Source organism: Prunus persica, chromosome G3 (genome assembly GCF_000346465.2).
Source record: "Prunus persica cultivar Lovell chromosome G3, Prunus_persica_NCBIv2, whole genome shotgun sequence".
NCBI lineage: Eukaryota > Viridiplantae > Streptophyta > Magnoliopsida > Rosales > Rosaceae > Prunus > Prunus persica.
This window is the reverse complement of record NC_034011.1, coordinates 16,033,938-16,058,571: the sequence shown is the minus strand read 5'-3', so window position 1 is coordinate 16,058,571 and position 24,634 is coordinate 16,033,938. Positions and strand designations below refer to the sequence as shown.

General features: G+C 37.3%; 3 protein-coding genes and 1 pseudogene across 3 annotated transcripts; 1 reads left to right on the top strand and 3 right to left on the bottom strand.

Moving 5' to 3' along the window:
* LOC18782279 lies at positions 3,554-5,724 on the top strand. The gene is made up of 4 exons (XM_007215336.2): positions 3,554-3,908; positions 4,024-4,787; positions 4,887-5,099; positions 5,210-5,724. The coding sequence occupies exons 1-4, from the start codon at positions 3,821-3,823 to the stop codon at positions 5,459-5,461; spliced, it is 1,317 nt and encodes a 438-aa protein (XP_007215398.1). The 5' UTR covers positions 3,554-3,820; the 3' UTR covers positions 5,462-5,724.
* Positions 6,689-8,752, bottom strand: LOC18784316 (putative pectinesterase 63). The gene is made up of 4 exons (XM_007215540.2): positions 7,950-8,752; positions 7,621-7,827; positions 7,169-7,410; positions 6,689-7,055 (listed from the first exon to the last, which is right to left on the bottom strand). Exons 1-4 carry the CDS (start codon positions 8,448-8,450, stop codon positions 6,890-6,892), a joined length of 1,116 nt encoding a protein of 371 aa, XP_007215602.2. The 5' UTR covers positions 8,451-8,752; the 3' UTR covers positions 6,689-6,889.
* LOC18783997 lies at positions 9,056-18,066 on the bottom strand (annotated as a pseudogene).
* On the bottom strand, positions 19,809-20,249 carry LOC18782450 (cell wall / vacuolar inhibitor of fructosidase 1). The gene has a single exon (XM_007217302.2). It carries the CDS (start codon positions 20,247-20,249, stop codon positions 19,809-19,811), a length of 441 nt encoding a protein of 146 aa, XP_007217364.2.

The following is a 24,634-nucleotide window of genomic DNA, read 5'->3' as shown; positions in this document are numbered from 1 at the left end:
TTTATATAAAAAACTTTGGATGCACATTGTCACACACACAAAGGGGTCCTATAGATCAATGTACATCTATTAATTTCGTTTTTGGTAGCTAGTAATTGTGAAACATGTTTATAGAATAATTCAAAAATAAAAACAAATTTTTTCATTCCTCTCATATGTAACACAAACAAAAAACTGAAACTGGAACAGTAAAGGAAAAAATAACAACACAATATAACATTTTTTTTCCCTTTGAATTTAGCTCCATCTTTGTCAACTAACTCTTAGTTTTTAATGGTATTTTTCTTTCCAGTGTTAAAAGCGATTTCAAGTTCGAATTTCTCCTCTTCTGAATTTTTTTTTTTTAAAATTTAAAAAAAGGAGATACTTAGGTTCATCTTTTCTTAATCATCCCATAGTTCCTGCTAATTAAGTATCATGTATATACTAAAAATGTATTTGAATAATACAAGTGTGCATGGAGAACCCCTCGTGATATGTATTGAAGAAATTCATGATCTTCTAATATAAGAAATACTAGTATAGAAGAATATAGTGTACTAGTGCGTAGCAAAGTGGATAAGTTCACCACTAAATAAATAGTTCCTCGGGTGTTACCTCCACATCAGAATCAGACAGATCATATTCTGCATGCCAATCCCTCCCATTATAGATATATATTCCCCAGTCAGCTTCTGCTCAGCTTTGACCCGTCTTGGTTGAAACCTACCCACTTAATGTACAACGATGACATACCATTAACTCAATTTGGCCAAATGTCCTTCCTTCCTACCATCCGTCAACACAACACACGACTTGCATGCATTTCCTCCATTCCACGTCTACTTGCATACATTTCCCCACCTGTGTTTCAACTCCCAAGCTTCCCGATATCAACAATGCGCCAAAAACCAAAATTAAACTGACCAAAACGTATATATCATGGTTTTTGTGACACGAAGCTTTGCTAATTACGAGAGAAATGTTAATGGCACTTGCTTAAACTTGATATCAACTTGATCTTTTTTATTTATTTTTTTTGTCATTTGATAGGGAGGGAAATGAGAGAGTATTATATTGGGTTGCCTCAAGATTGTCTTTTACGTGAATCGAACGCGGGTGCACAATACTAGGAATCAAACCCATGACCTTTCATGAGAGAGCAATTACTACTAACCACTACATTATACTAGTGGATTTTTTGCACGGCATTTGTTTATATAGATTTACTGTGTCACTTATGACTTTGACTCAAGAATTATGTAGGCAAAAGTCATGCTCCCCATTCTTTATTTAAAATTTAGCTAAAAACACACAAAAGTTATTTTAGGAACTCTATAAAATTTGAACTTCAATCATACTCCCTAAGTTAGAAAGTCATAAATACTATAATTAATTTAATTCAATATGATTGGTTATCATCTCTATAAAAATAAAATAAAAATAATTTGTATTAATTAAAAGTTTAAACTATGCATAAAACAAAATAACATTAAATTATAAGGAGCCACTAGGAGTCCTTTCTCGCCCCTTGTATTTAGGAGTTCCTAGACGTCTTTTTATTTTAGAATGTGAACAGGAAGCATGGTTAGAGTTGTATTTTTCCAATTCTTCCCTAAAATTTGTCTAAGGAGGTGGTTTAGGGACCCCCATTGTGGATGCTTTAAGTGCAAGTAATTATAGTGTACGTAGTATGAGAGTATGTCACATGGTATAACTCGTTTGTTAGAATATATAAGTGGATATTTATTGATATTATATCATAAAAGTGGGAAATATTAACCATATCGCCCATCCATATTATAACACATGGACGCAGTAAAGCGTACGTACATGTGGGTTTTTGGCAAGTCATTAGACACAAACAAGTTTAAACACTTAAATCAATCTCAACCACATGATTTCATTGAAATAGATCCAACGACTAAGCACGTCATTCCTCAAATGATGACACTGAATCTCTCAACTGCATGCATGCCACTATATATATATATTCCTCAACAAGAATATTCTAATTGCCCCAATAATATCTATGTTCCCATGTGCAGATATTGCTTGCCACGTGCGTACGTCCCCACCATTCACTTGACGCTAGCTCTTCAATTACTCATGTAGAATTATTTTTTTTTTTCAAGTGCCCATAGAGATAAGACTTCCATATATAGGGCTCACCTTGATTAAAAATGTGATTAGTAATGTGGTACATGATTGTTTTATATATACTCAGATATTCAATTTTGCAAAAATAATGCATCCAACTAACTCAACCAAAAAAATTGCATCCAATTAATGATGTTCTTGGAATATTGATACAAAATAAATTAAGTGTTGAAAAATATTTAATATTTGAATATGATCTATGATGACAAAGACTCATCGTCACAATCATGGTGATTATTCAAAAGGTGTAACATCCCTGACCCAATTTAATCGATTTAATCCAATTTAATTCTTTTGTGAAATTTCAATTTTACTCTTGGGAGTAGGGGTACTTTGGTCACTTTAAGGAAAAAAATATATTTATTGTATGACATTACGTAATGGCGTAAGTTTGTGTTAGCTTATGTGAGACATCAGTTTAAGGTTCGCACAGGGCCTTCAAAATCTCAAAATCGGCCCTGCTTGCATGCATTTCCATGGTTTCAACTCCCAAACTTCCCGATATCAACAATGCTCCAAAAAGCAAAATTAAACTGACATAACGTATATATCATGGTTTTTGTGACATGAAGTTTTGCTAATTACGAGAGAAATGTTAACGGCACTCGCTTAAAAAAAGAATATAACTGTATTTTTTTATTTAGAAGGGTAATAATATACTAAACTCACATATATACATTATACGGAAACTAGGAATCGAATCCATGACCTTTCATGGGAGAGCAATTACTCCTGACCACTACATTGTACTACTGGGTTCTTTTCATGGCATTTGTTTATATAGATTTACTGTGTCACTTTATGATTTTGACTCAAGAATTAATATTAAGTTTAGTTAAGTTTTGGCTGGAGAATGGTATCCCATGTCTTGTGGATTGGATTTGTTCTGACCCTAGTTGCTTAATTGAATAAATTTTTCTCTTGATAAACAAAAAGGCAGTATTCAAAATGAGTTTGGCTGCTGAATTATGTACAATTTAAAACTGAACTATACTTCTTAATGAAATGTCGGTTAAGTACATCAAGTAAAGGAGCCATCTTCTATTATGTTCAATTGTGTACTCGAAACATCACATATACAATATGTGATGAAAATTACTGCACAAAGAGAGAAAAAAGTAGGCCGTCAAATACAGAAAATAAATGTGTAATTAAATGACTATATTATGCAAAATAGCTTCATTTAATCTTAACTTACACCTTGACCAAAAAAATATCTTAACTCACACCCTCTTGCTAATTCAGATATATATATTTTTCAATACAAGCGTTAATTTAAACTACCTTCGACCTCGTTAGTAATATAGATAACTATTAAATGGTTTATTTTTAGATTTGGAAGGAATATTCGAATTGTTAATTATGATAGTAGGTACATTAATCGTGTGTGTGTCTTTTTTAGCACTAATAATAATATTTATATTGTTACCTATCTAACTCAACAAACCGACTTTGAAAATGTGAGATGTATGCGGCGCCTGGACTACGTACACCTCTCTTCCTCACCTGCTTGCTTCGACCGATCTTCTTTAAATAGCGCACATCATCTCTGTCTTTCTTATCCTTTTCCTCTAATTTTAGGAAATCAAACTCCTCCTACTTCTTAATCTCTACTTAATTCTTCTTCTTCTCTCCAATTCCAAAAAATAATAATAATAATAATAAACCCAACCCAACAAACATGGCTTCTGATCTCTCCGTCATCCTCCCTCGCGTTCTCATCGTCTCTAGACGTACCCTTCGCAAGAACAAGTTCGTGGATTTTGTGGGTACGCTTCCGATTCCCATAACAACAACAATTCATCTTCTTTTTCTGTTTTTATTTATTTATTTTTTCCTAATAATTTGCACTAATTAATGTATGCATAATATATGTAATTTTAGGTGAATACCATCTTGATCTCATAGTAGGCTATGGAGCAGTGCCAGTGATTGTGCCCCGTGTCAATGGGGTCCACATGTTACTGGACAGCTTCGAGCCCATCCATGGAGTTCTGCTCTGTGAAGGAGAAGACATCGACCCATCGCTGTATGAAACAGAGGTGGATGTTTCAGGCCTTTCACCAGAAGAATTGGAAGAAATCAGGAGGCTTCATGCAAGTGACACAGCCATTGACAAAGAAAAAGACTCCATTGAAATGAGGCTGGCCAAGCTTTGCCTTGAAAGGAACATACCCTACTTGGGCATTTGCAGAGGCTCACAAGTCTTGAATGTGGCATGTGGAGGTACCCTTTACCAGGACATAGAGAAAGAGCTCTCCAAAAAACACAATGAAAATTATGAGTTAAAGCCTCAAAATGGGGTTCAAGTTCAACATATTAATTATGATGATTATGATGGGCACAGGCATGTGGTGCAGGTGGTGGAGGAGACCCCTTTGCATCAATGGTTTAAGGAGTCTGTGGAGAAAGAGGGGAAGATGGAGATTTGGGTTAATAGTTATCACCATCAGGGTGTTAAGAAATTGGCTCAGAGGTTTGTGCCAATGGCATTTGCACCAGATGGTTTGATTGAAGGGTTTTATGATCCAGATGCTTATAATCCTGAGGAAGGTAAGTTTATAATGGGGCTACAATTTCATCCAGAAAGAATGAGGAGGCCAGATTCAGATGAATTTGATTACCCTGGTTGCCCATCTGCTTATCAGGTCTCTTACCTACTTTTTGCTTTTATTTATTTTTATCTGTTGATTGATATGGGATTCTAGAGGTTGATTATTGATTTTATTTTTTCTGGGTTTTTGTAGGAATTTGTGAAGGCAGCAATTGCTTACAAGAACAAGGTTAATAGCTCAACTTCAGTTCCACAACCTTTGAAGCTTGATGGTGAAATGGAGATGAAGAGAAAGAAAATTGTCAGAAGTTTCTCACTTGCAAGAAACATATACAGTGGAGGCCTAGGAAGTGGTTTGCAACGAATCAAGGAATCTGAACTCGAAGCTGGAGCAGAATTCCTAGAGGTTTCTGATAGATTACCAACTGTTTGATATTTTGTTCCAAAGTTTTGCTATTTTTCTTTGGGTCATTTTAATTTGATGGTAATATATGTTTTTGTCTTATTTATCTGCAGTCAAACACAGCATTGAGCTTACAGCAGGAGAATAGGCTAAAGCAAATGGGTGCAACAGTGAGAAATGCAGGGTCCTACATAGAGAGATTGAAATTGAATGAGGAGAGAGAAAGGTTAGCAAGGAATGTGATGGGGAAAATGTCAGTTGAGCAATTGTCTGATCTGTTGGCTTTCTACCATATGATGGGGCAAATCTGTTCTGAAGTTTTGGAAAGAAAGCTCAATGGGATTGTCAATGATATTGATCCTTGAACATTTCATCCCCTGTTTTTTAGCTGAACATATTTCATGCTTTGAGGTCAAAAAGGTAGCTAGCTGCTGCTTTGTGCTGAACTCACATGAATCTTGGATGATGGGCTCATGCCTATATCTCCTTTTTACTTGTCTCTCTTGTTTCCTGTTACTTACCCTGAAAAGTTGTCCCCTATTTTTTTTTTCCCTGTTGAATATGAAATAAAGCGTGTAATTTATGCGTGCATAAAACCTTTACAATCAGTTTTGGAACTTATTAGATATACGTGTGTTATGTCAACAATTTAACAGATTTTTGGAAGAAAGTTGGATGAAAGTCGATAACTGAGATTAGTTATGACCACACTTGTTTACCTTTAGGATCGTTAGTGACACAAAAAAAACAAAATGAACTCAAAACCTGATAATTTTGTTAACCTCAAGGATGTTTTGTGATAAAAACACAGAGCATTATTTTACAATCAATGTAGTCCTTACTGTTCTTTACTTTCTGAACTCATGTGCTGATTCTATAATATATGTCTTGCTTATTTCATTTGATAATACCTTCCTACAATTTTTGAGTACTAGTTGTACATAAATTCATTTAACATAGATTTGTTTGGGACTGTTGTCATCATCAGAACAACCCTGTTTAAGGGTTGAAATTTTTCCCAACCAGCACAAAAAAGTGGAAGCCTGTATTTTGTGAGTTGGGCTCCAAGCCTTGTGGCGGCAGACGGGGGGACTCCTGTGGGCTAGGCCTTCCTTCAAGCTCCACCCATTTAAATCAAAACCGAATATTTTGATCCAACTGCACAGCCGCCACTCACCACCACCATTCACAAACCCGGATTATAGCGATTAACATCCCTGAATAGCCAAGAGGACTAGTGATTCATTTGGTTTAAGAATTCCCCAGAAAACAAAACTGCATACTAGAAAAAACAACTTTGCGCTGTTAAAGAGTTTACTATAAAAAAAATTCCCCAGAAATTGAAGAATAGCGTCAATACGAGTTGCAGACTTGCTTTAAAAAAATAAAAAATTCGGTATAAGTCCAAAATCGATATGAGAAATGTAGATATGGTTATGTAATATATTATTTATCACATTTTGCTTGGGTTGAAGTTAAATTCGTTTTAACAATAGTTTGATATGCTATGTTGTTGGACAATTAATCAATTGATGGAGACCGACGACCTCATATATAATATGTTGAATATGGGAGTTCTCCTCTGCATGATGTTGATAAAATCCTGAGATATACAGTTTCTCAGCCCCAAAATCTCAGACCTGTTTATTTGATCCATAACAAATCAATAAATTACAATTTATTCTGTTAGCACCAAAACATTGGCAACAAACACGCTTTTCCATCCCAAAATTTTCAAAATTGAATTTTAATTACAACATTGTGGAACTCATTAAGAAAATTATATCCAATATCTACACTTTGGGATTTGGAGGAGGAAGCAGCCATTTGGAACCCTGAATATAGTCAAGGCTCAGGAAAGGTTTGATTTGTTCGTCCGTCATATGTTTGATGTATTTTACTCTCCCAGCCACACTTGAACCTGGACCCGAACACTTGTATTCTCCATAGAACACAGTGCTACAATATTGCCACATACACACAAAAAAAGAAATTATTGATAAGTATTAATTACCTCTCAAAACCAATCAATTAAATGAAACTGTTTAATTAGTGTATATAAATTTGCTTACTTGTCACGTTCAGGGTGGTTATCGTTGCTCCAACCGGCGGGGTTGATGACCTTAGACATGCTGGTGTAGGCAAAGACCACCATGGGACTGATCCTCCAAGCCCTGCCCAAATATGTGCCATTTCCAGTCCCAGTTATGTTGCAGTGGGCAAATGAGTATCCAGTATCATCTGAAGCTGAGTCCCTTGCTTGTGCTGTTATCACTGTTAATCCATTATCCCCCACCACATGTAACTCATTGTTCTGCACCCATTAATTAATTAACCATCAAAACCATGACATAATATAGACCATCAACAAGCTCAATTATACAGATGAGTTAATCGTACATATAACGTTTCTCTCATAACATCTACGTGAAATTCATTATTATATGACGAGACTCACATATGGAGTTCCTCAATAGATTTTCCTTTCATTGAGGAATTATAAGGAGAGTTTGGGTGGCATTACCAAATAGAGAGACTTTCCACTTCCCCAGATGAAATCCACAGTGCCTTCAATAAAGCAGTCCTTGAAAAAATGATTGCCCTTATCATCACAAAGGGTGTCCTGGAAACCAATAAGCTTGCAATTGTACAAGGCTGACTTGTTCCCCGACACCCTCAATGCCACTGCCTGCGCTCCCACTGCTTTCCCATCTGGCCTTGGTGAAGAGTTCTTCACAACCACAAATCAAAGCAAATTTTAATCTCTACACAAAAATAATAAAAGAATGTAGCCAAATATTTATTCTATGATGATAATATCATGTGACATGTTGATTTGATAAATTTAAATACCTTAATAATAACATTAGCTGCCATGAAGTAGTCAGATTCAACAATCACTGTAGCACTATTCACAGTTCCATACTTTTGGGCTGTGCCAGTAAAGGTCAAAGTTGGCATATTGGTTGGAGAGCCATAAAATGTAACAAATGGTTTATTCCGTGGAATTGTGATTTTCTCTTCGTACTCTCCCTCTCCAATGTACACAATGACACGTTTGGTGTTGTCGGCCGGAATGCTGTTAATGGCATCAGTAATAGTCTTGAATTGTCCACTTCCATCTTTCATGACCTTGATGACGGTTTGACCAGCCTCAGCCGTTGCAAGCGCAGGGTCAAGCGTGCCCTGCCGTTCTGTGTACGGCTTCACATTGTTATTGAACCACGTGTTGACTTGGGATTGGTCGGCTGGTACCGGTGTATCATCATCCGCCATGGCTATGGTGGCAGTGAGAAGAATTAATGTCATGGTTAGAGCTGCATCGACGCCCATGCATGTTGTTTTTCCTGCCATTTTTTTTTTTGGATATTTGGTTTTGAGGTTTTGTATGTTTTTGGGTGCTATTGATTAGAATGGTAGAAGGATTTGATTTTATAGTCCACTATGCAAGAGCCGTTGAGGTACATATTTAGAGGGATTCATCCAAAATTGGAGAAACTTGGAGAGCTTCTCGAACATTTTGCTTTTCAATTTGTGGCTAATGTTCATTACGATTTCAAATCCACACTTTGAGTTAGCTAATTTGGGAAGGAAGAGGACATAATTAAGAGAGTTTTACTTAACCATCTCATGTAAAATCTCAATTGTAGCCTTGACAATTAAGGATATAGCATCATATAGTCACAAATTAGTAAGGGTGGAGCCATAGTTAGACTAGGTGGGCTCCACCCCAGTACAACTATCTAGAAAAACGGAATTTAGTGTTAATTTTAGGAAGTTCATCTTATTTAATGGAATTTGTCTCATTCAAAAAAAATGTAGTTCACTCAAATTAGAAAGAGTGTAGTTGTCACTGACACAATTAATCCTCTTGATAAGATGACAATACATTTATATAAATAAAAAAAATCTGTCTTTAATTATTTTCATGATCATTTCGAAATGAAGCAATTAAAAACCTAGCCCAAGGTCACTTTGCACTTCCAGGACCGATTACAGGCTACATGGTTAGTCCATTTCAAAGTCGATGTCGAATTGGAATTAGATAAGCTCTTGAACCTCTTCCAATCGTGAACCACAGCCGTTGGATCAACCACCTTAGCACCTATAGTCCGTTTGCAATTGGCATGAACGGTTGTGACAGCGTTGAAGTCCCTGCTAACTTCACAGAAGCCACTGAAGTAACGTGTGTCCAAAAACCTCACGCTGAGGCCCAACTGTCTGAAAACACCTTCCTTCATCATGCCATTTAAAACATCCTGCGCTTTCAATTTGGTTGAGTAGTTTTTCTGGGCATACCACTTTTCGAATAAGATTGTTCTGTTGTTAGATCTCACCATGTAGAAACCTGTGTTGATGGGGTTTGCTTCAGACAATTGATCACCATTGAAGCTATCGGTGCTGATTTGAAGATCGATGCTTTCGTTGAAGCTAATTAGCCTTGGAAAGGGGTTCCTTAGCCACATCACATCTATGTCCTGGGAATGAAAGGTTAATACATATATATATATATAAGTCTGAATGAGTTCATATAAATCTAAACACACAAAAATGTATTGCTTTCTTAATTGGCTCCATGTACACGTGATTATACTGCATTTATACAAATATATAAGAGTAATGTTCACTTCTTTTACCGAGTAATGTGAATACATGATTTAACAATCGGAATACGAGAAATGTATAATATATAATATATTAACCAAGCAAGTTCACTTCTTTTACCGAGCAATGTATCATGTAACCATAATAACCATTATATATCACATTTTGCTTGGTTAATTCGTTTTATAAGAGTATTATGATATATTATGTTGTTAGCAATTGGTTGAGTAATCGTGACTGACGACCTCATATGTAATACGTTAAATCACATTGTATATCTGTAAGCTAGAAAACTTACCGTGAATATGAAACTATAGCCTCGCTCAAGCATTTCTTTGAGAAAGAGAGTTCTCCTCCACATAATGTTGATAAAATCTTGAGACATATACAGTTTCTCAGCTCAAAATCGGCAGGATCATCTGCTTGGAGCTTGTGGCAGTGAAGGTGGAGAAACTTACAACTTTCGAAAGATGTTTGATCGACTGCCAAAAGAAGAAGTTGAGAAATCAAGCCTCGTGTGCCTTCTCCATGCCAGAACCCATCTAAAAATAAATCAAGGGCATTGGCTTATCTCCTTCTACGTACGCTTTAACAATCGCAATTATCAGAGTCTTGTAAGTTCCCATGGAAGTCTTATATAAAGCTGATTTCAAGCTTATCTTCTTTGCTGTTTGTGTTGATCTATTAATTATTTCAAAAAATTCATTAGAACAAAGTGAAACAATTTAATAAAATCGGAGACAAAAGAGAACTGAAACCAAAGAGAACTTGAGGAATAATAGGGAGAGTTTGGGTGGCATCAAATAGAGAGACTTTCCACTTCCAAAGATGAAATCCACAGTGCCTTCGATATAGCAGTCCTTGAAAAAATGATTGCCCATATCATCACAAAGTGTGTCCTGGAAACCAATCAGCCTGCAATTGTACAAGGCTGACTAGTTCCCCGACACCCGCAATGCCATTGTCTGCACTCCCACTCTTTTCCCATATGGCCTTGGCGAAGAATTCTTCACACACAAATTATAATAAGGAAATAAATTTTTTAAAAGAATGTTGATAAAAGATTATTGCGCATGATGATAATATCACATAACATGAAATATTTCTTGTTGACATGATACATTTACGCACCTTAATAATAAGGTTAGTTGCTACGAAGTAGTTGGATTCAACAATCACTGTGGCACTATTCACAGTTCCATACTTTTGGGATGTGCTAGCAATGAAAGGACCCGTCCCGAATTTTTTCGAAACGCGAGGCGGACCCTTTTGAAATTCCCGGCATCATCCCGATGCCAGGCCCACTTACTAAATGCTAAAATATGAAAACTATGAGAGAATATTTGTTTGTGGGAATTTTCTGTGTATTCTTCTCCTTGTAGGAGGTCATATTTATAATACAATGAAACCTGAATGGGCAAGTAAATAATAAATTCCTAAATCTATTTGCAGTAGGAAATCAGGAATTAAAGTAAATCAATTACAATTATAATAGGAATTCTTGGTGTGTAAGGAAAGTAAGTCAATATCCACAAGTCACGCCAACACTCCCCCTCACGTTGGTGCATAGATGTCGCCAATGCCCAACTGATTTAGTGAATTGTGGAATGCTTTACTGGAAATCGCCTTTGTCAAAATATCCGCCAATTGATCCTCGGATTTCACAGAAGGAAACTGAAATACTTTAGCCTCAAGCTTTTGTTTGATGAAGTGTCGATCCACCTCAACATGTTTAGTACGATCATGCTGAACCGGATTCTGTGCAATGGCTATAGCAGCCTTGTTGTCACAAAAGAGATTCATTGTGGACGTAGGTTTATACCCAAGTTCAGTAAGCAACTTTCGTAACCAAAGAAGTTCACAAATCCCTTTAGTCATGCCTCTGAACTCGGCTTCTGCACTGGATAAAGCTACTACATTCTGTTTCTTGCTTCTCCATGTCACGAAATTACCTCCAACAAATGTGAAGTAACCCGATGTGGATTTTCTATCTGTTACATTACCTGCCCAATCTGCATCTGAATAACCATCAATATTTAGATGACCATGATTTGAGAACATAAGTCCTTTTCCAGGTGCAGACTTCAAATATCTAAGTATCCGAAGAACTGCATTCACATGGTCTTCACTTGGAGAGTGCATAAATTGACTGACAACGCTCACCGCATAAGCAATGTCTGGTCGAGTATGTGACAAATAGATCAATCTTCCTACTAACCTTTGGTATCTTTCTTTGTTAGTTGAAACTTGATCCGGATATTCTCCAAGATGATGATTCTGAACAATAGGAGTGTCCGCAGGTTTACAATCTAGTATTCCTGTGTCTGTCAACAAGTCTAAGACATATTTCCTTTGAGAGAGAAATATGCCTTGCTGCGATCGAGCCACCTCAAGTCCCAAGAAATACTTGAGTCCACCTAGATCCTTCATCTCAAACTCCGTAGCCAGATAGTCTTGTAGCTGTGATATTTCCTGTTTATCATTCCCAGTAATAATCATATCATCAACATATATTATTAATGCTGTTACCTTCCCTTTTCGATGTTTCAAGAACAGAGTATGATCTGAGTTGCACTGTTTGAAACCATTGTTCTTCATTGCCATGGTGAACCGTCCAAACCATGCACGTGGTGACTGTTTCAATCCATACAATGCTTTTCGTAACCTGCAAACTGTTCCAGTCTGAGTAGTATTATATCCAGGAGGAATGTCCATGTACAACTCCTCCGTGAGTTCGCCATGTAGAAAAGCATTCTTTACATCAAACTGGTGTAGTGGCCAATCCAAATTAGCGGCAAGGGACAATAAGACTCTGACGGTGTTTAACTTTGCAACTGGAGCAAAAGTTTCTTCATAGTCTATACCATAGGTCTGTGTGTACCCTTTTGCCACAAGTCTTGCCTTGTATCGTTCGATAGATCCATCGGCATTGTGTTTTATAGTAAACACCCATCTACATCCGATATTCTTTTTTCCTCGGGGTATAGTCTCCAATGTCCAAGTCTGATTTTTCTCAAGGGCCTTCATCTCCTCTTTTATAGCTTGGACCCACTTAGGATCTTTCAATGCTTCAGAGACCTTGGTTGGAATATGGATAACAGACAACTGATGCACAAAACCCTTTAGTGGTTCAGACAGCTTCTCAGTGGATACATGATTTGCAATTGGATACTTGGATGTCTTGCCAATATCAGGTGAATAACGGTTTGGTGGCTTCCCACGATTTTGCCTGAAAGGTAATTGATATCCAATAGTTTTATCATCTAAATGCACAAGTCTAGTAGGAGTAGTTACCTCAAGGATATTCTCAAGAGATTGGTCTATTGGTACTGTTGAGTTAGAGGGGGGATATTCATCTTGTTGTTCTGTATTGTCTGTAGGTGTGAGACTCGGATCAGAAATATCTTCGCATGGATCAGGTGGGTCAGGCAATTGATCGCTATGAATGGGAGATTGGTCGCTTTTCGACAGAGAGTAATCTCGTGCTCCAGACTCGGAATGATCAATCATTTCTGTACAAAGGAGAATTTCTTTATTTTCCAAGTTGCTCCAATTCTGCTCTTCACTTCGTATCTCCCCCTGAAATGTAGAATTGGATGATGGGTCATGGAAGAACAGCTCAGATTCCAGAAAGGTCACATCCAAAGTGACATAGGTTCATTGGGTAGGAGGGTGATAACATCGGTAGCCTTTCTAATGAGTGGCATAACCTACAAAAACACAACGAAGCGCACATGGATCAAGTTTGCTACGTTGATTTTTGTGGAGATGAACGAAAGCCACACATCCAAAGATTCGGGGTGTGAGTACAAAAACAGAAGGCAGAGGTCTGTGTTGTGCAAGCACCTGTAAGGGAGTTTTAAAGGTCAGTACACCAGAAGGCATGCGGTTGATTAGATGAACTGCGGTGACAATAGCATCATCCCAGTGATGGCGAGGAACATGAGCGCCAATCAGAAGTGCTCGGGCAGTTTCAAGAAGATGTCGATTCTTTCATTCAGCAACACCATTTTATTGTGGTGTCTGAGGACAAGTCGTCTCATGGATAATTTCATGTTGTTGGAAGTAAGTCTGAAAGTCATGATTGACAAATTCTCCACTATTGTCTGAGCGAAGAATCTGGATTTGAGCATTAAACTGAGTTTTCATTTGTTTGTGGAAGGACTGAAAACAGGAAAACACTTCGTTTTTATGCTTCAGCAAATAAAGCCATTTCATCCATGTACAATCATCGATGAATGTGACAAACAATCGAACATCAGAAGGAGCAGTGATAGGAGAAGGTCCCCAGACATCAGAGTGAATTAACGTAAATGAAGTAGTACACTTGTTCGTACTCAACGGGTAGGGCACACGGTGACTCTTGGTCAAAATATAAGTATCACATGTGAAGTCAGAATCCTTGAAACCTGAGAATAAATCTGGTGTAAGATGCTTCATATAACTAAAAGACGGATGTCCCAATCGACGGTGCCACAACCAGATTTGCCTTTGTTTACTATCAAAGGGATGTGTCACGCTGTTAGCCATGCCGGGACTGAAGTCATCGACATAATATAGCCCCTCTCTCTTAGTACCACGACCAAGAATCTCCTTAGTGTGAATATCCTGAAGCAAACAAAAACTCGGGTAAATGAGTACACAACAATTCAATTGTTCAGTAAGCTGACTAACTGACAACAATTTAGTGGATAAAGATGGAACAAGTAAAGTATTAGACAGTGTGAGAGAGGATGAGAGTGCAACAGTGCCAGCCCCTGTCACATGATAAGTAACACCATTGGCATTTGCAATACAGGTTCGTCGAGGTTGTGTAGTATTCAGAAAATCATCAGGATCAAACGTCATATGATCAGTTGCACCGGAATCAATTATCCAGCTCCTAGAATCAATCTTATCGAAAGTATGGAATCCATAACCAGTACCATTACTGGTCATATTGCATTGTCCTCGATCTATAAGAGTAGCCCACCAATTGGGGTAGCCATGCGATTGAAAACAAGTCTCACAAGTGTGTCTCGGATCACCACAATATGCGCAATCTGGTCCATGTGTCAGGGTCGTTAGTCTAGAAGTCATAATCTGTGCAGCGGAAGATGCATAGGATACAGGTTGAGTAGGAATTGGGATCGGAATCTGAGCCTGAGTCGGGGCCGGAGTCGGAGTCGAAATCGGGATCAGGGTCTGAATCAGAGACAAATTCGGGGTTGGGGTCATCATCGGAGTAGGGGTCGGGGTCGTCTTCGGAGTCGGGGTCGGGGTCGGGGTCGTCGTCTTCATAGTCAGGGTCGGGGTCGGGGTCGTCAAAAGAGGATCCTGATTCTGGATCGGGTTCAGGGTCAAAGTCTGCATCTGTAGGAGCGGAGCCATCTGGGCACTCAACTCAACGATGGTTGGTGGAGAATGAGAGAAGGAGTCGGTGGTGCTACCTCTATGAGGGTTGAAAAAATTATCAACCCCCATAGCAGCGGCGGTGGTTTGAAACTAGAGTCAGCAATTCCAAGATCGCTGCTCTGATACCATGCTAAAAAATGAAAACTATGAGAGAATATTTGTTTGTGGGACTTTTCTGTGTATTCTTCTCCTTGTAGGAGGTCATATTTATAATACAACGAAACCTGAATGGGTAAGTAAATAATAAATTCCTAAATCTATTTGCAGTAGGAAATCAGGAATTAAAGTAAATCAATTACAATTATAATAGGAATTCTTGGTGTGTAAGGAAAGTAAGTCAATATCCACAAGTCACGCCAACACTAAAGACCGAGACTTCCTGCCGAAATTTCGGCAGAGTCTCCTCTATAAATTGGACATTTCCCAAAATTTCAACCTGCATAAAAACGCATTTAATATTCACAACTGGCAGCATGCACAATATAATTTCATGCAATTCACATAAACAGCCTTCGGCCTTCCAATAAATCTCAACTAACTACCAAACACGCTAACAAAATAATTCCTGCCTTAAACAAGGCAGCAATTCGAGTATAAATTATGACTAACATTTAGTCTGCGGCTGCACCTAACAACCTTAGGCTGCCTACGTACCCTCCTTGAGGGATCAAGCCACACGTAGTTCTTCCATAAATCCCAATTCCACACTCAGGCGATACCTTATTTCATTTCTCTGTATCTCACATAATATCTCCCCATACGCCGGTACAACCAACGCCACGTATGGGGCCTGTCAACACGCCGGATAACCTACGCCACGTTCGACCATGCCATACTATCATAATATCTCCCCATACGCCGGTACAACAAACGCCACGTATGGGGTCTATCTCAATGCTGGATAACCTACGCTACGCAAGACCTGCACATCATATCACATATCTCCCCATACGCCGGTACAAACAACGTCACGTATGGGGTCTGTCGACACGCCGGATAACCTACGCCATGTACGACCTCAACACAATATCACAATATCTCCCCATACGCCGGTACAACCAACGCCACGTATGGGGCCTGTCTCAACGCCGGTACAACCAACACCACGTATGGGGTCTGTCTCAACGCCGCGTATAGGGCCCGTCTCAACACCGGATAACCTACGCCACGTGAGACCTGAACATCATATCACATCTCCCCATACGCCGGTACAACCAACGCCACGTATGGGGCCTGTCCACACGCCGGATAACCTACGCCACGTGGGACCTAACTTTCACTTGGTGGTACTTGTAGTGTAACCAAAATCCGGGGAGGTACCTAAGGTAGTGCGTATAGCACTCCAAACTGACATTCTAGACTCTTTTGTACCCTTGTACAAACATAAATAATTATATTAATTCTAATATTGTGTAACCCGCCACAATGGTCGAGCACCCGATAATCCCCCCTGGGAAGGTGAGATTACTCCGGGAGACTCACGGTCAACCATGGGTCAAACGGACCTGCGGAGCCCGCGACCTCCATATTACGATCCGAAAGTCCCTATGGGTTTTACAAGGTATAGGACACTCGTCCTGCAAGTTTAGTTCAGATCGAATGGTCGGATCGCTCACGATCGCACGATCTGACGGTTAATATAAAATATAAACTTTAAATTATTATTCGGAACATCCGGGGCTCCGATTCACAATCCGTGAATTCCTACCCGATCCTAGAAATACCTAGATTAACATATATTAAATTTGGGACCATCCAACGGTCCCAACCTATCGAACCCGGATAACGCACAATAGGCGATATCCGTTCGGTAGTCAAACGATGTCCGAATTGAGATCCGCGAAATCCTACGCACTCGTGACAACCTAAGGATCTCATCGAGACACAGTGCCACTGGGTTTCTTTTGACCATAACTCTCTCGTTACAACTCCGATTCGAGCCCACTACGTGTCTATGAACTCGTCTCAGTACGACCTATCCAAAAATACTAGTCACTGTCCCAAACTCTCTCCGGTTAAAAATATGACCAAAATTGTAAGATCCTACATCGACCAACGGAGAGGGGGTGATATGCCTTATATGTGCACACCCGCATCCATCTAGCACGAGGCCTTTTGGGAGCTCACTGGCTTCGGAGTCGTATGAACTCCGAAGTTAAGCGAGTTGGGGGCTAGAACAATCCCAGGATGGGTGACCTACTGGGAAGTTGCTCGTGAGCTTCCAGAAACAAAACGTGAGGGCAGAGAGGGAGGCCCAAAGCGGACAATATCGTGCTACGGCGGAGCCGATCCCGGGATGTGACAATTTGGTATCAGAGCCACTCTGCCGTGTGGTGCGAGTGTGCCGACGAGAACGTCGGGCCCTTGAGGGGGGTGGATTGTAAGATCCCACATTGACCAACGGAGAGGGGGTGATGTGCCTTATATGTGCACGCCCGCATCTATCTAGCACGAGGCCTTTTGGGAGCTCACTGGCTTCGGAGTCGTAGGAACTCCGAAGTTAAACGAGTTGGGGGCTAGAGCAATCCCAGAATGGGTGACCTACTGGGAAGTTGCTCGTGAGCTCCCAGAAACAAAACCGTGAGGGCAGAGAGGGGGGCCCAATATCGGGCTACGACGGAGCCGATCCCAAGATGTAACAAGCAAAGGTCAAAGTTGGCATATTTGTTGAAGAGCCATAAAATATAACAAATGATTTATTCCGCGAAATTGTGATTTTCTCATTGTACTCTCCCCCTCCAATGTACACAATGACACTTTTGGTGTTGCCGGCAAGAATCCTATTAACGGCATCAGTGATTGTCTTGGAATTAGATAAACTCTTGAACCTCTTCCAATCGTGAACCACAGCCGTCAGATCAGCCACCTTAGCACCTATAGTCCCCCAGCAATTGGCATGGATGGCTGTGATAGCTCTGAACCCTGCTAACTCCACAGAAGCCACTGAAGTAAAGGTGTCCAATATCCTCATCCTCTTTCAATCTGGTGGAGTAGTTTTCTAGGCGTACCATTTGTCGAATAAGGGGACTATTCTGCTGTTGGATCTCACCATGTAGAAGCTTGTGCTGATGGGGTTTTCTTCAGTACCATTTGTCGCCATTGAAGCTGAAAAATGTATTGCTTTATTAATTTTCTCTACATGTAAATACACTGCGTTTATACAAATATATAAGAGTAATGTTTAGTTGCCATATTGAGTATTGTGCGTACAGATTCAACAAAATCGTTATATATACGAACTCAGTCTGGCAATAGAAAATTTTACTTGATTAATGGCATCTTTTATGAGAAATGTTGATATGGTAATGTAATATATTATTTATAGAAAAGTTGATAGAGGTTTAAAAATCCAATCAATAATTGGGTCTAGTCCTCGAATTATTGTTTATTGATACAAGTCCCTTGACTAGTTTGTCCTGTAGATTACATTCCATATTTGACATGTTGATTCAAACTTTTGTATTTAACTGATTTGTATTTAAATTTTTTTGTTCCTATTATATTCCTATTGTCTAAAATGAGTAAGATGAGAATTTATATGCCCTTATTTTTATTTTTTTTCACCCTATGGTAGAGGTATAGTATATACTCTTGTAGATAAATTATCCTATGGTGTAGGTATATTGTCATATTGCCTATTGCATAGGTATATATTTGTTTTTTCATATTTTAGACAATGAATAATAATATTTTATGTACATTTTTTATAGGTAACATACAATTTTATTTGTCTATTTTTGTATCTGACTTGTAGGTAGTCTTCTAATTTATGTTCCTAACTTATAGGTAGTATTCTAATTTATGTTCATGACTTATAAGTAACACGATTTATCACTAAGTTTTTTTCGTTGCTAATAAGAACATTATTTACCTGTATGTTAGGTACATAATTTAATGTGGGTACTTGCCTAATTGATTAGTATAATATGTGGGCCTTTACTTCAATTGATTAATTTGTATTTTACCCATATATTAGGTAAATATTATCAATGAAAGAATTTCAAATTTAAATTCTGAAATTTAATTACAAGTAAATAATTCATTAAATTTAGATTTTCAATGTTTTCCTTATGTAACTCAAAGGGTAAAATCGACACAATAAAAAGAGTAATAAAAGTCAAAAGACCTACATCTAAAACCAAAAACGCGTGAACTAAACCCAATGACAGCTAATCGTTTTAGACCTAGATCTAAAAATCCCTTAAAAAAAAAGGTAGATATTATAAAGAATCGCGTCGAAATTCAGCTTCATTAAAGCTATATCAAATTGCCAAAGAACCCAGTTAATTTACTCCACAGCATATAGAAAACAATAGAGTTCATAAGATTATCATGAATAACAAAACGTACTTTAGTATTCAATTTTCCAACTAATTAATTCCACCATAACCAGATCATAATTTCAGCAAAACGTTATTTGTTTTACATCATAAATTTCCTAAGGAATTGTGATTACTTCTCGTCCCCTTGTTAGTGTTTCGTGGAACACTATTTCATCAAGGCCAACAACAATTAATCAAAGTCGGAGAAGACATGAAACTGTTAAGTTAATTAACCAGGCAGGACCAAATAAGTATATATTTAGGTATATTATTATTAAGTTTTTGAGGATGCTTTTGATTGTTGTTGGATATAAATGATATTCAGTTTTGAAACTGACCAGAATGTGTAAATGAAAACAACATGATGAAGAAGAAGAAGAAGAAATATATATCAAAGCATTGTCCTCGCAATTCCTGCACCCACAGCCGCAACATCATGAGCAGCTTTGTTCTTATCTGTCAGAGGAGAGCTCCCTTCAGAAAATTGGCTTTCACATAAGTCAATCACGATGCCAGCGTCACTCATGCCTTGGTCAGCAAGCTTAGCGTTACCTGAAGCAAAGGCTTCATTAGCTAGGGGAACATCAGCTTCTATAACTGTCTTGTAATAGTCAACGCAGGTGGTCAACGATCGGTCTCCTGGGCTCTGGGTAAGTAGCTCATTGATTTTGTTCAGGCTATCCGTTGCCTTAGCCTTAACAACATCCGCCATTACGACGCCTAAGCCGGCCACATCTGCGGTGTAGCTTCGGGGATCTGAGTTTAGAGAGATGACACAAAGATCGTAGTATGGTGTTTTTTTGCAGGTTAGGTCGATGAGATTGGCACCCATTGGAAAATAAGAAACCTTGCAATGGCTTATAGGAAGAAATACAATTAGACAGAAAGCAATTTCTAGGAGAGATAGCATGAGTTTTGGAGATATTGAATTCTTCATGTTGGTAAGAAAAATTAGGGTTTTGGGGAGTTGGTTTCAATGTCAAATTATGGTGTGAGTTCCTTTATACAGGGTTTGGATGCTGAGACAATAAATGTTGGAAAGAACAACGTCCCATGTGTCACACATAATGTGTATATAAACCGCAAGTGGTAATTTTTCATTTTATGGTATATATATATATATATATATATATATATATATAATATTGTCATTTTTGGATACAATATCGATTTTTTTTATCACATTATACCTATTGAATTTTGATTTTAGTCTTTTGACTATTTTTTATATTTGTAAGTATATTATTCACTACCAAAAAAAAAAAATTCCGAATCATCTGATTGGATTTTTTTTGTTATGACCTACTTGATTTTCATTCTCTACGCATCACATCATTTAAATTTCAGTCCAAAGGATTTAAAGTTGACACATTGCGATTAAACAAAATCCAATTTTTCCTAATTAAAAAAAAATTTGATTTCCTAATCCAAACTTGACGTGTTTTCCTCTTAATTTTCCTTCCTTTCTCTGCAAGCTTCTTCCCTTCTTCCCCCATATTCTATTGCCTCTTCAAAATAAATAAATAAATAAATAAAATCCTTCTTTCTCACTGGAAATCAAGTGATGGTAGCCACAACGTTGTTTTGATTAATTTTGAGGATTTTTTTTTTTTTTTTGGTTGCTACAGATATCTTTTTTATATTTTATTCTTTTGATCCCTTTTAGATGGACTTATTTGTGCATATGTAGATTTCCATTGGATTCCATGTTTTTGTCAATGTAGAGGTGTTTCCGGAGTTGATTTAACAGTAGATTTTTTTTAGGGTTGTTCCTTTGATTAGGGTTTGATAATCTTTATAAATACAAACGTCTTTCAGCTAAGTACAAAATTGATGCATGAAGAAACAATGGTTATTCTACAATAAGAATTTGCATGCACAATAATCTTTTTTCATATTCCTCTAGCAAAATTTTCATGCATAATAATTTCAGATATTTAGTTATATACCTATTCTTAGCACAAAAAATATAAATAAACCCTATATCATTTAATTTCGATAAACAAACTATAAAAAAAATAGCTGGCTCTATTTAAATTAATTTTGATTATTAAATTACTTTGATGCCCTATTGAGTGTTTTGGGTTTGTTTATGAGGTTTTGAGGTTAGGTTTGTTGTAAGAAATCGATGGCAATTTTGCAATTTATAAGAAGTTAAAAATCTTTTTGTTATGTTATAAATGGATTTTGGGTGTGTTTCTAAAGTCCATTTCATATAGGGTATTTTTATAATTTGGGCCCTATATTAGGTATAATAGTGAATCTCCCTATAATAATTTTTTGAACATTCTTTTTTGAATAAAAATTTAATAGAAGAATTTTTCAATCCAAATCATAGGTGTAGTAATCTAAAAACTATGAAGAATAAGCGGCATTAATGCAGCTAATATAGAAAAGTGAAGGGAATATATGTCACGTTTGTAACCATTGGATGGTTTTTAAATAAGGTTGCAAATGAAGAATAAATGTTAAGAAAATTCTAGTAGAGAAAATCAAGCACAGAATCCTGATAAATAAATAAACATTTGCTTGAAACTGAATAATTAAAAGACCTTTGTTTTGTCAGTTTCAAGATCTGGATCCTTTGCTAGTCTTTCCACATTTCTATTTCTATCTTTCTAAAATAAAAATAAAAATGTTAATATCTTAAAACTGTAGCAATTTAAAAACTTCCTCTTCCCTAATTTACTCTTATCTTACTAAGAAAATTCGATCAAAAAAAAAAAAGACTAAGAAAAAGTAACCTACTTTAAATCAAAAAAAAAAAAAAGACTAAAAAAATTCGATCAAATGTTGCCTTTGGATTTTATTGGTAGCCTTCCGTTTAGTCAGCATGCTTGACAGTTGCCCCACGAGTTCTATGCTACCCGAACTCGTGTGAAGCAAGTAATGCGGATCAGGCTGACTACGGTCCCCTAAATCCTGCTAGTTGCTGCTCGGACTGACCTTGTGTCACTAAGACCTGCGAGTACATATCACCATGGTGATGCAAGGAATTGACAGAAATAAGGGGTACACCTAGGTGGTAGTTTTAAACTGTTTTCAATGCCTTAAGAAATTAATGTTGACCATGAGTATGATTGGCTTATATACATGTATAATTATATGAGTGCATTGATTTCAGTAATAAAGAGAATAAGTTAGTTTGTATAACTGTTTTTACAGTGGGGTTAGTATGTTCATATGCTATTTTCTAAACTTTATTTTTGGGTCCACTCACTCTTTTTTTAAATGTTTTGCGCCCCCAGGCAGTAGGTGTGCACAAGGATCCACCACCGAGCCGTTTTCCACCTTCCGCGCTTTCCTTTTTGACGTAGGACTTTTGTTTTGTAAAAGGATTGACTCCTTTGTAAATTCTTAGTAGTCGCTATGATATTTTGCCCTAGACTTAGAATTTAACTGTTAGAATGTATATATATGTATGCTGCCAGTTGGTTGTATATATATATACTTATTTGGCAGGTGTAAATGTTTTGGTATTGATCCAGTTACAAGGGAGACTCTGCCGATTTTTTGGTAGAAGTCAACCTTGTTATTTTATCATGCTTTGTATAGAAGGGCAATTGGGTCATTCGTGCCCGACATCCGCCAGGTGTCGGACACGCACAGGGTTCGGCTCGGATTTCAAAGCGGAATTTGAGTCGGGTCTTGTCAGTGAGTCAATATGAATTTAAGTTTCTTAATTTTAAAAAGTTATGGCATGTTTATTAATCTGTAATTGGATTAGGAGGAACTGAATTGAGGATGAAATGAATGGAGAATGAGTTAGATTTTGGATTCCTATTGAAGTTGTTTACTAAATCATATGGAATTGGAGTATGAGTGGTGCTAATTACTAAAATATCCTCGTTGTTGGGTTAAATTTGATGGAAAATTTTAAAATTTTAAAATTGTGTGAGGATACAATGGGTAAAAAAGATGAATTCCCAATGGGTTAATTATCTAGGAATTAGAATATCACCTCCCGTCCAAAAATTTAATTCCTTTAAAATCAAGAATTCAATTCTTAATTTTGTGTGGGCTCCACTTACTTTTTAATTTGAGTAATGTTATTCTTATCACATTTGTATACCACATTCTCATATTACCTTATATGGCAAGTGCAGTGAACAGCCACATCAATTAAAAAGTGTCAATAAATTATAAAAGAAAAAAAATAATTAAATTAATTTTAATTGATGTGATAGTCCACCTTATCTGCCACCTAAGGTGGAATGAGAATGTGGTATACAAATGCGGTAAAAGTAGCCTTATTCTTTTAATTTCTTGATGTGAAGTAAACACAGAAATCCTCCATAAATGGAATTCAATTCCTAATCAGTAAACACATCACTAAAGTAGAAGAGGAAGAAAGCGAGCTAAAACAAAGGGAAAATAGTGATGCATAATAGACAAAGAGGAGGAGAAGGAGAGGGAGGCCTTCTAGGGTGCCCATAGATCACCACTTGGTGCAAATTAAGCTTCTTCCCTCTCAGATAGCCATGACCCAATAATCTGTAGCTTGAAGGCCCATCGGTCTGGAGTTGTTGATTACCGACCCATCAAGCGACTATTTCATGTGCGTAACCATGTTGTATATTTTTATTAACAATTTTACATTTGTAGGACTTGATTTCTACCTAACAAGACTACATTACTAAAATTGTCCAAATTAATACAATCGGTCCAATTTTGTTCCTATCAACTTTACAATGGTTAAAACCATGAAATGGATCCATCCGGGCCGATTCAATTCTATTTTGAGTTGATACCAGCTTTTTTAGTCAACACAATTTTTTCCTTTCAATTTGGCTCAGTTCACCGTCATATATCACCTTAGCTATTGCAAGGAGCTTATAACTCAAATAATTAAGAGTAGTTATACATGCACTCAAAGTCCAGTGTTCGAATCCCGCCAATACTGCTTATTTTTTATTTTTATAGTCATCTTAACTATTATCTATGTTGCACGGGTACGGGTACGCCGATACAATACGATACAATTTGTCGATATAGCAAAACTCCAAAAACTAGAATACGAGTACGGCACCTATTCAGCGATTAAAGTAATATATATTTAAAAATTAATATAAATAGCAAAAATTAATATTGCATCTATCATGTTATAATCACCACCATAAGTTCAAAACATAAAACTAAGCACAAAATACAAGTCTCTATAGAATTGCTCAAATCATAAAAAATAAAATAAATAAAAACAACACAAAAACAAATTAA

Excerpts from the sequence above, each read along its gene's own strand:
- LOC18782279 (XM_007215336.2), top strand. The coding sequence starts at position 3,821 with ATGGCTTCTGATCTCTCCGTCATCCTCCCTCGCGTTCTCATCGTCTCT. Across the intron at positions 4,788-4,886 it reads GTTGCCCATCTGCTTATCAG|GAATTTGTGAAGGCAGCAAT; the intron begins GTCTCTTACCTA and ends GGGTTTTTGTAG. Across the intron at positions 5,100-5,209 it reads CTGGAGCAGAATTCCTAGAG|TCAAACACAGCATTGAGCTT; the intron begins GTTTCTGATAGA and ends ATTTATCTGCAG.
- LOC18784316 (XM_007215540.2), bottom strand. The coding sequence starts at position 8,450 with ATGGCAGGAAAAACAACATGCATGGGCGTCGATGCAGCTCTAACCATG. Across the intron at positions 7,828-7,949 it reads CAGCTAATGTTATTATTAAG|AACTCTTCACCAAGGCCAGA; the intron begins GTATTTAAATTT and ends GTGGTTGTGAAG. Across the intron at positions 7,056-7,168 it reads AACCACCCTGAACGTGACAA|CACTGTGTTCTATGGAGAAT; the intron begins GTAAGCAAATTT and ends GCAATATTGTAG.
- LOC18782450 (XM_007217302.2), bottom strand. The coding sequence starts at position 20,249 with ATGGGTGCCAATCTCATCGACCTAACCTGCAAAAAAACACCATACTAC.